The following is a 14,935-nucleotide window of genomic DNA, read 5'->3' on the forward strand; positions in this document are numbered from 1 at the left end:
TTGTTTAAAAGCCGTTTCAAATGACAACCATTCTCATTCATGAAATTTCATGAAGGATTACTTCAATAGGTAATATATGCAGAGAAGCCTGAAATGGGGCTTGGGATGTTGAACTTTTAAAATGGAATTGTGGTGCACAAATTGACTAGTTGGCTTGCCTAACAAAAGAAGGTTTGTAAGCATTGCAGGAATGCAATTCTATAATATTGTTCACAGAATCACTGTGGAAGTAAAGATTCAAAAATGAGTTAGGTAAATTAGAGCATTATACAACCTCATTGAGCCTACAAAAGGATTTACTGGTATGCTTGATTACATGTATCCAAATTAATTATTTATAGCACAGAAAAAGACCTAAGAGAAACAAGCAAGCAAGCGAGCATGTAAGCAAGACCAAACAAACAAACAAACAAATGCTTCTTTTTTCATTTCTCAAAAGACTCCTGCTTGGAAGAGAAACATTCCTGACCCATGCAGCCAAGCAAATCACTATTAAAACAATGGGTATTGTGTTGCATGATGAAGATGAAGGAGAAGTTTTTTATTATTATAATTCCCAAAGGTTTGGTCAAAATCCATCTGTGAGCTTAACAGATGATACCAGAGCTGTAGAGGAGGGGCAGGGAGGGAGCGACAGCAGTTTAGACTCAAAGAACAAGGGGAGCATGTTTTAGGAGTGGCCTTCTTAACTGAAGGCTTTTAAGAACCCCAATTCAGGGAAGAATAAAGATCTGGAAAGGTGACACCATAACATCCAGAAAGCAGAAGAAAATGCAGGACAGGTAAGTGTGAGTAATCTCTTATATACTCTTATGCATGTAGATCAGATATGAACAAGCACAGTTGCTTGGAAACGGTGAGACCTCCATGCTGTGATGCATGTAAGAACACCCCATTGTTCTGCAAGGCTGAAGAACCCCACATTATATGGAAAGAGCATTTGATGGATTATGCCAAGTGTAAACTACCACTGTGCATTACACAGGCCCAACAGGATGCAAACTAAATATATATGCATATATGTAAAGTCAGAATGAGTATTGCATTTGTATTGCAAGGTTACTCCAGTGTGAAAGGTGCTTTGAATGTGAAAACAAATTATAGAAATGCAGTCATATTTTTGGCCAGATACCAGTCTTTATGCTTGGCAGAGTGGAATAGTTTGAAGAACTGTAATGGAGCAAGAACAAAACAACCCCTCAGAATGATGTTAGGATTCCAAAAGGAGTTTCTATATTTGTTCTATGACAATCTTAACTCTCTTATTGACCAAGTATGGGAAGAGCCACAGAAACAAATATTTGATTACAATATGTAGAAGGTCCTTCTGGAAATGCAGTTGACATAGTTGCTAGTCTGATGCATGTAAAGAAAGGGGGGTTTATGTAGAAGGTTTTTGCTATACAAACTTATGCAACCCTTTGGATTGGGCTCACCCACTGAGCAAGTACATCTAAATGAACATGATGTTATCCTTGAGGATTTGTAATGTGTGATAACGAAAACAGCTAATATAATTGGAGATACAAAAAGCAAAATACTTTATTGTAAAAGGACACATTTTCTTTTATTTATGAGAGATTTGGTTTTAGTTAGAGCAATAACCTCCCACTGAACTTTAAAAACCCAAATTAATCAGAACCTTAATTCCCAAAATTAGTTATATACTGTAAATATTTCTCTCTTAAAAAAAATCTGACAACTAGTAAAGTTTGAGCAATATATCTACTAGTTCTCTGTGCTGCCTGCATAGAAATGCCATTTAAATTACAACATAACACAACCCTATAAAAGATTAATTGTTTTTTACATTACCAATTAATTAATAAATTAACAAGATACAATTTTCCCTGAAAGCAAAGTATTTTTCACCTTTGGATGGTGATTTTTAAAAAAGAGAAGTCTTATGAATGAACAACAATTACAAGTAGCTGTTCCTTTTTTTAAAAGAAGGAGACTAATTTCCTTGTGAAGTGGGACATCCATTTTAAAATCAATACAAAAAATAATTCATTGTAAATATATAATATATATTTGTACATATTTGATTATATTTACATACATCCAAGCACCTATATACTGCATTTGTGCTCTGTAAGTGTGTGTCAACATATATTTTCTCCAAATATTACAAAATAAACAAGGAAGGCTGACCCAGTGCTTGCCTTAAGTCCAACTGGCCCATTGGATGTAGAAAGCATGTTGCGGTTTCCGGGCCAAAGAACTGCCCTGACATGTGTCCATGTGGCCCATGAAATTATTCTTCTGAATATTGTTTGGCATTCCAAAGCATCCCCCCAGTATAATTAGAACACAATATTGCCTATTTTTGTTTTCTTTTGGTCCCTACATTTCATATGTACAAACAAAACCCTCATGTGTCTGAAGAAAGGCTCTCTTTTTCACATGATAGGTAGACATTCCTTACTGCTTTGTGGAATAACAGAGGGCTCTTTTCATGTTTTAACACTGCCGTTTATGTGTTGGTACTTAGGAAGGCAAGGTTCATAAGGCATTGGATCAGGAGAAAAAACAGAGTCGTCTCCTGAAGAACAGGAACTCCTTGTGTCTTGATAGCTAGGTGAATACTGTTCCAGTGGTCCACTGAGATCTAAATATTCCTGCAAGACAAAGCACAATAACCACACAGACAAGTCAATCTCACATTGCCTTTAGGTTGAACTGTGGCAGGCATTACACATATGTCTTAGGACGTACACAAACACATTAATACCGCTCTGTATAAAGAACGACAAGTCATTTCACAACTGAATATTTCTTACAGCATGGGACTACGACTGAAGAAAGTTTCAAATCCCCATTCTTCTAGGAAGCTGGCTGGATGACCTTGGACTTAATCATGATCTCTGGACTGTCTGAAGGGTCACCTGTATGGAATGAGCTGAGCGCCAAAGTCAGCTACTGATCCCTGCTCGTCTGTTGAAGCTGTTATCTGTTAGGATGGCAGGTATGAGAAGCAGCACCTTTTCAGCAGTGGATCCAGTCTTGGCATGTTTTGAACAGACCTTCAAGGTCTAGCTATTTTGGTCTGCTTCTCATTATGATTTTTGTTGTTTTTAATTGTGAACTGCTCTGCAAGAGCCTTTAATCTTAAATGGCAGTGTATAAATACTTAAAACACACAAACCCATCTCACAGGGTTGGTGTGAGGATAACACAGGAGAGAGGAAGAACCTTGGCAACTACTTTACTCTTGTTGGAGGAAGAGGATAAAAGTGTAGTAGTAACTACACATAAAAACAGAAGTCATTGGACAAGTGTGAGAAAGAGAAGAAACACCAAAACAACAACAAAAGGGGGCTTTTGAGACAGATATGTCAGTTCCAAACATATTGACTTTAACCACACTAGCTGAAATGTATGCCCCAGCCACATCAAAAGAAAACAGTTTGCTTACGAGAATAAAAATGAAATTTCACCCTACATAGAACAATTTTTGTCCAACACATGGAAGTGATTTTCAGAGGGAAAGACCCTTCTGCTTGGTCAAGCTGACTACTTTCTATTTTGTAATAACATTTTAATAGGCACAGGTAACTTACTGAACTGAGCATCTCAAATATACCTTAAAAAGTCAGTGTAGTACAGCAGGGTACACGTTCTTTGCTCACAGGAGTTACTTGCATTAGTTTTTGTGCAACATAAAAACTTAGCAACCAGTTCTTTTAAGCAAGTCCCACTGAAATCAGTGAGCGCTAAGCCAAAGCATAACAGTGCCCTTGAAGCGTTCCCATTCATTTCAATGGGTTTCACACAGAATAGCGACTTGGTGAGTTGTGCCCGCTATAATTTAAGAAAGCTATGGGAGAGGGAAGAAAAAGGCTTGTAGCCTCAACTAAAGCCAAAGGCTGGACTAAAGAAATTCTAAAAACAACACTTCTGGCAGGAGAATAAAGCCCCCGGCCCCACCTCCACTGCTGCTGCCTTAAAATGTTGATTCCCTTTCAACTTCTGTACAGCAGCTGTATTCATTTAAGTGCAATCTCTTCATTTGCTAAACCACAGCTTATGATTCTAAGATAAGAAAAATCAATTAAATGAAGCTTTTTAAACAAATTTCCTGACTACCTTAACAAAAACAATTTTTTTAAAAAAAAATCACCATTGTGAACGTTGTTCTCTGAAGACAGTGATGATGAATCTAATGAAACAGCAGCACAATAAGCAGCAAAAATAGTACTGCACTTTTGATCTAGCATCGCTACACTTTCTCCTAAGTAAACTTTCACAGGTCTGTTCTCTGTGATCTCCATGCCTACCAAATACAATATGAATCTGCATGCACAGGGTAAAAAATGTGGCACCTCCACCATTAATGGCAAATCTTCCATTGACTTCAGAAGGAGTCATCATTTCCTCTACATAAATAAACATGACAGCTTTTAGGAACAAAAAGGAGCAGAATATTTCTGGCAAAAGTGGAAGGAGGAAACTCTTAGAACACCCAAAGAAAGATCATATCCTTGTGATTCAAGCAGATCTGGCAGACTCACATACTTGTTCAAGGGCCATACATATGGCCAGTTTTATGTAATAATTCTTCAGATCTAGTATAACAGCTGCTGTAATATGGAACTATAGGTTGATTGGTAGACTTTGGGAAGCCATTACCACTGAATGCACAAAGACCACCACCTCTCTTCTCTCATCGCATTGCTAAAAATAATATAAAGGAAAGACAATCCACCGAAGCTAAAATAATTACATCTAATATTTCTGATATAAACACCAGCCAAAGACCACTTGGGAAGAATCCACATTTCAAATTAAATGCAAATCTCATAAATCTTACAATTTGCAGCTATGCCAGTTTCCTAAATATCTTCCACTCCCAAACATAATATTTAACTAATGCTAGTGTTTTATAGACTCCTACATATTTATACATGTACAAGCCAAAAACAGAAAAATGACGAGAAAAAGAACCCACAAAGAAGGGGGTCAATTTGCTTTGCAAGAAGAAAATGGTGTGGGTCCCACATATACCACAATGTCATTGAGTTTATTTACATAAGAAATTGGCTGATGCCCATATACTTGGGGGCACCGTTGCAAAGTGCCTAAATGTGTTCTCAGACCTTGGCATTACAGGCAGGGATCCTGCAACAGGGATGTGTGCAGTGTGCCTTGTGTGAAGTTTTATTTTTTAGTTGTTTCGTTTTGGCAAGAGATAATTAAAGACATTTCACCAAGCCTTTTAAAGAGGTTCTAATTACCTCTTTAAGGTCTACCTGATCTTCAGTTTCTTATCTGGACATTATGCATCATTTCAGATTCCTAGTACTTAGATTTATCACAGGAGTCATTTGAGCAAACAGATGTTTAAGAAGCAAGTTCTTCCCTCACCTCATTAGTTGTAAGAGTGAGGATCCGATCTAAGTCTTCCACCAGCTGCTTAAAAGTAGGTCTCTGTGAAGGCACTGCATGCCAACAATCTCTCATCATCATATAGCTGCAGAAAACAACATTTCATTGTGTCAATTAACTCAATGTCTATTTCACACAACATTCATAAGAGCAATAACTCTGCTGTTTCCCTAACATTCAAGGCATGTTCGTGTGCTGGAAAACATGTCAGCAAAGAGCAAATTATGATAGTTCTTGTGCCTGACCTTTACATGCATTTAATCCTGTTCCTTTCCCACAATACAAAGACAGTCCCTCTATGGCCCTTCAGATATTCTTGGATTACAATTCTAATCTTCCACTGCCATTCACCATAATGATAGAGACTGATAGGACCTGCAGTCCAGCATCATCTGGATGCCCCTTCAACAGAAAGTTCTTTCCCCAAAAAGAATATTTATTTATTTATTTAAAATATTTATATGCAAAAAGCCTCAGGACGGCTTACGACATAAAATATAACATAAATAAATGTTTTGCACTGTTATTTTGTACTGTTATCTAATATTATAGATAATATTATAGATAATATTCACTGTTATCAGTGAATAGTTTGCACTGTTATCTAAAAGACTGCATGTTGGCAAAGATTCATCATTCATCTTGTCAAGCAGAGAAGTGTTACAGTTCCTCTGCTGCTGCATCACCAGGCAACGGCAGTTTTACCCACAGCATGGACTTTTGATATTCGCACTACATTTTTTAAAAAGGCTGAAAAGCACTGAGGCTACTAAGCTCTTGCTGGCTGTGTATCCCATCACTGTGCAAAGAAAATGCTGGACCACTCACTCAGCCCAGCCTCCTCACATGCATGAACTGTGTGTTTGTGTGTGTGCACGGATGGGGGTGGGAGAGTGAGAAAGAGACTGGGAGAGAGAGATCAGCTTGCTGTAATTTAAAAAAAAAGAAGCAGAGCAAGCATTTTGTTGCTATTACATGAGAGTACCCTGCCCAGCCCATAGCCCACTAAGGAAAAATCCATACAGTTCATTGGTGCAATTGGCAGGTTTGTCCATTCTGTGTCCCTCTTTAAGCAGCTTGAAAAGCTCCTCCACTGGAATTCCAGGGTATGGTGAGCCTCCTAAAGTGAAGATCTCCCACATCAGCACACCAAATGACCATCTAAAGAATTTTAAGAAAAGAGATAAAAATGAGACTGAACATCATTTACAAAAGACAGCATAATAACACAAACACCTGGCTGCTTATTAGCTGAGCAATACATTTGCATGGCTTAACAAAGAGGCTCTGCTGCTCTTGCTGCTGACCGCTGGGTGTGCAAAGTGAAGACAGACAGATGCTTAGGCTCTTCTTGCAGCCCCTATGGCAAAGGGTCTGGAACTAGAACTGGAACCCTGCTTTAGCCCCTTGGGCTTTCCCAACCAGCCTCAGCTTCATTACTCAAACCACCAATTGTTTGGTGGTTTTTCACTTTTTGCCAGGTTTTTGAAATTATTATTCTGAAAGGTTGAAATGTTTCTCTTGGGCTTATTTATGCTGGGATTTTGGCCCCACCCCTTTACCTTTGGCCCCTCCCACTAGGGGAATGCAGCCCCTGAGAGCTTCTCCAAAATTGAATTTGGCTCTCAGCTAGCTGTTCTAATATAACCCAAAATCTCTTCTTGCCTTATGAGGAAAATATACCACAGAGTTCTACTATTTGAATTACGCAAATCTGGCCTTTCAAGCTGTCTCAACAAGAGATTTCCTAGAAACCATATATAAGCAGCTTTGAGTTCCTTGGAGTGAGAGTGTGGAGTACAACAACAACGACAAATTCACGATTCAATTGGGACCATGAGTGCAAATGTGAGCAGGAGCTGGTAGAGCTTGGCACAGATCTAAGCAAGCCACTGTAACCTTAAAATTCTAATAATATCCACTTGCAAGTAAATCTTTCTCATATACTCAATTACCCATAAAGTCAGGCCGGGGCAAGGCAAAGGAATCTGGATGAGACGTTTGCCCGAAACTCCCTCCTGGAGGCCTCAGGAGGTAGTGTGCTATTAAGTCCAATCAGCCAGAAGTAGTTTATAATAGACTTAGATCACACAGAAAGCAAATATGTATATCAAACATTTGTGCTGAAAGGACACCTGACTGGTATACAACTGCTCTGGAACAAACACTGTTTTCCTTCTCAGAAGGTTTTCACTATTTTGCTGCCAAACCTTAATGTGAAAACTTGAGCTATACAAATTACAAACAAACAAATAGCCTTTTGGGCAACACAATTCACAATTCCATGTTTGATTCACAAGATGTTCCCAAAGACTACCCATTAAAAATAGTACTTTGGAGCGGCACATCTGTAAATAAAATGAAATGAAACAAAAAAGAGGTTCAGGGGAAGAAAACTTCCGCACTGATGAGAGGAAGGCAGTGTCTTCTACCTTTCATGAGCTTTGAAGCCAGCCAGATTAGTAACAGAGCACTGGTTTGCAGTCTTCCAGAAAATCCTCACTTTCTAAGGCCACCTCCCACTCTTTCTTTCTGTTAGTGGGGAATGCTACAGCAAGCATGAGTTTCAGAAAGGCAAGGAGGGGAAAAATAAGATAAAAATCTACCACAGTGAGATCAACAATATTGCTGAAAGAATGAGACCATAGGGCAGGAATGAAGTTGAAAATAACCATTGTTTTCTTTGGTTCTGAAGTCTAATATGGCAAGAGAAAATGCCCTTTTCTTTTTCTTTTTCTTTTTCTTTTTTTTTTTTTTTTGTTCAAAGGGTGAAACAAACCTTATATGAAAACTTTTTCCAGCTTTTTAACTAGCCAGAATAAAGATGTCTGACTTGAATGAAATTAATTTCCCTTGGTGGATCAAAGGTTGAGAGAAAAGGTTAGAGGAGGCATATTTTAATCAGTTGAATATAGTTCTAGTACATGCACTTGCACTGGAGGAAGCTGTAAATTAATTTCTAAATGATAAAAGAAATGTTTAAGATAAGGTTACTTACACATCACTTTGATGTGTGTAAACTCTGTCAAAAAGAGCTTCTGGTGCCATCCACTTCACAGGCAACCGACCCTGAGCAGAAAATAGAAAATTCAAAGTTAGGTTACAAAAAGGTTTACCATGATTCATTAGTAAATTTTAACAATTAATTTTGCAAAGATTATTTTAAACTTCAATGCCAAAAGTAGTGTGTTAAAGGATATTAATTTGTAATGTGAGCAAATTCTATGCCCCTAGACATTGTCTGAAGGGGTCACAGAATAGTGGTGATTCCTCTTTCCAAAATCGAAGCTAGCTCTCCAACCTCAGAGGGGGCAGCAGAGATTTGGCCCTGCCCTCTTGCAGCAAGCATGGAAAGAACCACAGTCGAAGCTCAGAAAGTCAACTTCAAATGGGAGAAATGGGGCATTCCATGGGACAGAGATGGGAAGAGAATAGAAAGGCCAGAATATGGTTTGTTTTGACCTCTTTAGCTGCCTTCTTTCCCCTTCCAATGCACCTCCCTAGACAGGTAAAAAGCCCATCTAATGAAAAAATGCAACAGTAAGTTTTCTGTCTCTCAAGGGTACAACTTATAGGATTGTGTCCTAATACAGTTGTGATTCTTATCAATGTCTGTAATCAGAACTGTACTCAGGCCTGAAGGGATCAGCAAGTCAATTGCAATCTCCTTCTCTCATTCTCCAAAGATCAGTTTACCACTGAACCCTCTGAATCCAAAAAACATTTTACTTTGGTCTAGTGAAATATACTAAGGGGTAAGTTCATTGAAATGTGGAAAGTGACCATGAGTGAGCAAAGAAAAGGAGGATGCCTTTAAACAGTACTCTGCCACACAGACACTAAACCACTGCATGTTAACTCAAGATGCCCATATAACAGGATGAGGGCATACAATAGAGCTATGTTGAAGAAGTTAAGCAGGTCTTGGTCTGGTCAGTATTTGGATTAGAGAACCCAAATCTACAGCTTCTCCAGTTCCGTGATGGGAAAAAGTGGGATATAAATCTATAAATATATAATATTATGTAATATATAAAATGTATTTTGTGTGTGTGTGTGTGTGTGTGTGTGTGTGTGTGTAATGTTTCCTGCTCAACAACAGGTAATATGATATTATGTTTCTGAACGATGATGGAAAGGCCATCATTTTAGAATGATGCCCTCGTTCTCTATTTTCACACTGTCAAAACAGTACCTGATGATAGCTGTAACCACAGATACTCATTTTTTAACTCTGTAAGCAGTTGGCACAGTAGTGAGGGCATACAATATAAATCAAATGCTCCTGCATGCTAACCAGTGGTTTGCTGAGAAAGCTTCTACTGACTCCAAACTGAAATGTGGGTAACATAAGACCACTCCAAAACTAAAACCAAATGTTAGCAATTACGTAATGGATGCATTCCACAAAATCATTCATTGATTACAAAAAGGAAAATTTATATTTATATTCAGTATCTAGCTAACAGTCAAAGAATGTGCAAGAAGTTTCATGGAGACCATAAAAAGCAAAGGCTAAACCTTATCCTTTAGAAAGCATCATGTAACACATACTCTCCCAGGCTGTGTAAGCAGATAACCTTCCTTTCCCAGTAAAAAGGGGTTAGGCATCTTTACACACTTCCCTATTATTTTCATTTCTTTGATTAAAAGTTAGGCTGCTGTACAAGAAGTCCATTAGGAATACATTTGCTATACTTAAATGCTTCACTGAAAAAGATACTGGATCAAGTGATAAGAGTGCCATCCACTTACATTAGTAGTCTTTTTATAATAATCTATATTGTTGATGTCTCTGGCCAACCCAAAGTCAGCTATTTTCATGACGTTATTTTCAGTTACCAAAACATTCCTTGCTGCCAAATCTCGATGGATACACTGAAAAAAAAGGGGGGGGGGATCAGAAGTTATAGAATTTACATAACTCATCTATAACTCAAACATCCTTTATCAGGACATGGAGATTCACCAATCAGAGCCAGAAACAAAAGACATCAAGTTAGAAATGAAGGATTCTGAGGCCGAGAATTTGATGTGGGTTTTTATAGTACCACAATGTAGCTGACCATTTTCCACACAACAATGTACTCCTAGTTTCACATATACAGTCCGCACATTTTCTTCATTTCAGCCAGCACTGTAATTTAGGATAGAAGAGGTGATTTGCTACTGTTGAACAACTGGTTGTTGCTACTGTTGAACAATTGGGAGAAATCTTTGCTAATCTTCGGCAAATCTTCTGCAAATTACCCAGAGATCTGCCAGTGCATCCTGAAACACTTACACTGGAATATATTAAATGCACCCTAGACAATTCAGATACAAAGGATTTTCATGATCCAACTCTTTTTCTTGAGCGCTGTTTCCCCTTCTGAGAGAAAACGTCACAAGATTCTCCAGCACCAGTAAAAATCAGCACATGTACTTCAGGCACAATTAACACAACCACTGGGCATGCTATAGGATCATAGATTAAAAGAGTTGGAAGGGGCCAGATGGCCACTGGGTCCAACCTCCAGCTGTGCAGGGCACTAAGTTACACCATCCCATTCAGATAACTGTCCAGATACGTTCTTGAATGTCTCCAGTGAGGGAGAGCCCACAACTTCCACTATCAGTGGAAGGAAATTCTTCTTGGTGCCTAATCTAAGTCTGGTTTCTTTTAACTTAAATTTGGTATTCCATGTCTGGCACTCTGGAATGGATGAGAAAAGATCTTGTCCTTCCTCTTTGTGACGACTTTTTAGGCACTTGTAGAGTGCTATCGTGTCACCCCTTACTCTTCTCTTGTTTAGGCTAAGCATGCCTGCTTCTCTCAATCTTTCCTCACAAGGCTTTGCCTCCAGTCCCTGAATCATCCTTGTGCTCTTCTATGTACCCTTTCTAGTACTGGTATGTTCTAGACTATTAAATAAAGTGATGCAAAAATATTGCTAAATTTGAATCAAACAAGTAACATGATCCCCAACAGCACAGCTAATTTATAGCTTTTCATATACATTTAAATTTTTAAAGATTCATTTTAAAAAAATCCAGATTAAAATTCTTTGAAAATAATACAAAATTACTCAGAAGACTAATTTTCCTTTGAATGGGGAAATTTAGTGTGGAATTTCTGGCCTGCAGGGTTGTAGATACTCTCCATCAATTAAAATCAACTTTTATGGCCTATTTTTAAATATAATCTATTTTAGTGTCCCCACCTCATAGTCAGCTATTTGTATGAACTCACACCCATATACAGGATTTTTTTTTCAGCAAACATCAGCAGATGTTTGATGGAGTTACTTTGCAGTAAAGCACTAAATACTACCCTAGGAAACAGATATATATGCCCAGCATGCCAGCATTTCCCATTCACACAGTGGTTAGATGAACTAGTCCTCAGTCACTGAACAACACATGAATATATGGGAAGGGAGAGAAGGGAAGGACACAAACTTCTTTAGTCTAACCCCTGGACTTGAGGCAGGACTGACTATTCTGAAACCATATTGGTAAAAACAATTCAGTTATTTTAAGGTGTTCCTATCCTTAAAAGTATTCAAGCAACATGTGCCAAATGCTTTCAAAACAGTCCCCCTAAGAACCAATCTAAATTTCCCTGCCACTTAAAACCAGCTGATTTTATCTTCTGCCACTGAAATGAAGCCCTATTTTATGCAGTGATACTAAATAATTATTTTCTACTTTATGCATGAGACCATTTTAAAAATCTAAAGATTACAATCAAATCCTTCCCCCATTGACTACAAGATAAATCTCTTGGGAAATGAATTTGAGTCTTATAGCTCAGTTTTGTACTACAATAAAAGGTCTTCATTCCACTGAATCAAATGCTCAGGACTGTCAATAATTTTTGCCAAAGACTGCTCCTGGAATATTTCTCAAATAGTCTCACTCTATGCCACATTTACAAAATAGACAAAATCAGTGTGGTTTTATTTCATAGAAGCATATAAAAGTGAAGGAACAACATCAACAACATCAATGAAAAAAGAATCCTAGCTTTAAAGGATAGAAATGTAGCACGTTTCTGTCCCACTGTGATAGTAACCATATTTGCTGACTGCTTTTGGAGACTATTAATAGTGAAATAGTGAAGTCGGCTCCTACTCTTAAGCTTTTTCTTTTCGATCACAACAACACTTTTTGAAAATGTGAAATTGACCTTTCTTGACTCAGCAAAGAAATCTTGCCTTCTGATAGCTTGCTTAAGCACTTCTGTCAGTTGTAATAAAAGATAAAAACATGTTGTGAAACATTCGACTGTATTTGTCCAAGATAACCTACATTTTCAGGACAACAATGCATGCTTTTGTTGATGCATCCACTTCTAAATGGGTAAAATCCCACATAGATAGGCTTAAATGGAGAGTATGTGAATGCAGAAAAGAAATGGCTTGTCTCAATTGCCTCCGTCCAGCAAGAGAGTTGTCCATGTGGAAGCAGGCTTCTGCATGCGCATCTGCTGCTAGATCCGGGGTATCAGAAGGATGCTGCACACACTTCTTAGGGCCAATGCTCTTTAGTTAGTAGAAGGGATGACATACCAGTCTCCTGATCCCTGACTGGGAGCTATGTGCACTAAACTAGACAAATGGTCAACACTCTCAACTTTGTACATTGCCAACAACATGTGAGAGGTGGGGGAAGAGACTACATCCAGGTCACCTATTCCTTCATCCTATCGGGCAGATTATCAGCACAAGCAAGGACATTTTTCAAAGACTGAATTTGAATGAATTGTCACTTCATTCCTCACTTTAAAAATTCATCTAACAACAGGCGATGTTATTTGTTACTCAGTTTTCTTCTCATCACCAGTCAATTTTTAATCACTTGAGAAAAAGAACTATATTCAGTAAAACATATCCCAGTCATTCATTTATGTTTCTTGTCCCCTGTAGTATGGTGGGGCAATTGTAGTACAGAGATTATCATCTGTCAATCAATTACACCTGGAAATCATTGTAAATGAGATTTGTCCCACATTATACCCAATGCCGAAACACTATTACTGGCATACAAATACGGTATTATAAAATAGCCACAATCTGGAGTAGAAACATGACTGTGATTGGATGAAACACATTCTCAATGTGTTTATACTTCCAAGACTATTATAGATGCTATACGGGTTTGAAAGGTGGGGGGAGGGGGGGCTAGCATTCCCCATCATGTGGAAAGTTCTACTCAAGTCCAAGCAAACATAATGTAGAGATTTGGCCTAATCCACATATAAAGCAGCCTTCAAAGAATGTGGAATCAAATTCTAATTCAGATGAAGAGGAAGGATCAGAAGTAAAATGCCAAGGCAAATAGGCCCAGAGATAAGCCAAGTAGTTGCAGATCGTCAGACAATTTCATATTTTGCAAGAAAGTTTTACGGAGTAAACTGATATGCACCCAAAGCAGTAATCCAAGGATATGGCATCAGGTTAAGAGATGAGAAGCATCAGACCCTCCAAGTGATTGACCGTGAAACAGAAAAACCCATCTTGAAGATAAAGTCTGTTCTTTTCAGTTTGGAAACAGGGTATACTTGGTTTGGATTCAGCTTTTTATCATTTTGCTGTACTTTCCTGATGGCCAGTATGGCTTGGTCAGTATAGGTTGGCTTTTTTCTTTTGTACTTGACTTCTGTAAAATGTTTCTTTTGCTCTAAAACTCCAGCCTAGGCAGACTTTAATGTAATAAAGACTTTCATTTAGAAAGGCCTTTTCCTAGACTGCTTGGAAGGAGAGGGAGAAAAATGGCCATAAGACATGAGTGGAATTTACATTTTGGCATTCAACATGGAAGGGGTGGGATCTGATGGGGTAGGACTGGAATACACTGGAGCACAGGGGCCAGGGCCAGATAGCCCCGGACCCCATCCCAGGTTTCTGTATTTTATCCAACTTAATACCTGAAAAGTATTTATGACTATATTAACAGCTGCTGCCGCAAAGCTGCCATGGAGAACATGACTGTTTACATCCACTGCTATACAATTCAATGAAACAATAGCAGATAAACTCATTTCAAACCCTCAGTTGCGTGCACTGAAGCATGCAATACCAATTTACAGTTGTGACCTAATCCATGCAGTTCTAGCTGCCTCTACATCTATTATCTGCAGGTAATGTCAGGCAGTTCTCAGGATCTCCAACCCTCAGATGTTTAAGTGTGTACCAAAGGGTTCTGATGAAGACAGACTCAGCTTGCTTCCTTAGAGAAAGAACAGTCAGTGTGGGATTCACAGCCCTCCCTGTCAAAGGAAAAGTCCTGCCATCAGCCTCTAACTCAGAGGAATAGTCCTCAGAAGAACCTCTGTCTTGCCAGACTTGTAGAAATCTAAGACCTCAGAATCAGATACAGGCTCTTTAACAACCCAGTCAGCTTTTCAGAAAGGATGGGGAACTAACAAGGATGGAGAACAGAACTTGCCAGCCTACTTAAGTTTTCAGTTGGCCTTAACTCCACACTGAGACAATATCCATGTAACTTTAAAGATAACTTTAGTTAGCAGGACCCAGTTGGAATTGTCCAAGATAATGCTCTA

At 38.5% G+C, this 14,935-nt stretch overlaps 1 protein-coding gene across 6 annotated transcripts in view; it reads right to left on the reverse strand.

Annotated features, from left to right (window-relative positions):
* Positions 1–1,514: 1,514 nt before the first annotated feature.
* Positions 1,515–14,935, reverse strand: part of FGFR2 (fibroblast growth factor receptor 2) — a 130,899-nt gene continuing 117,478 nt past the window's right edge. For all 6 annotated transcript variants that reach the window (XM_044440178.1, XM_044440174.1, XM_044440172.1 and 3 more), the window contains 5 exons: positions 10,144–10,266; positions 8,387–8,457; positions 6,412–6,549; positions 5,368–5,473; positions 1,515–2,621 (listed from right to left, as the gene is read on the reverse strand). In XM_044440178.1, coding sequence (XP_044296113.1) covers positions 2,457–2,621; positions 5,368–5,473; positions 6,412–6,549; positions 8,387–8,457; positions 10,144–10,266 — 603 coding nt within the window. In that variant the 3' untranslated portion in view covers positions 1,515–2,456. The remainder of the gene's footprint in view (positions 2,622–5,367; positions 5,474–6,411; positions 6,550–8,386; positions 8,458–10,143; positions 10,267–14,935) is intronic.

The sequence above is a fragment of the Varanus komodoensis genome, unplaced genomic scaffold (assembly GCF_004798865.1).
Source record: "Varanus komodoensis strain SLA01 unplaced genomic scaffold, ASM479886v1 scaffold1, whole genome shotgun sequence".
In the NCBI taxonomy this organism is placed as follows: domain Eukaryota; kingdom Metazoa; phylum Chordata; class Lepidosauria; order Squamata; family Varanidae; genus Varanus; species Varanus komodoensis.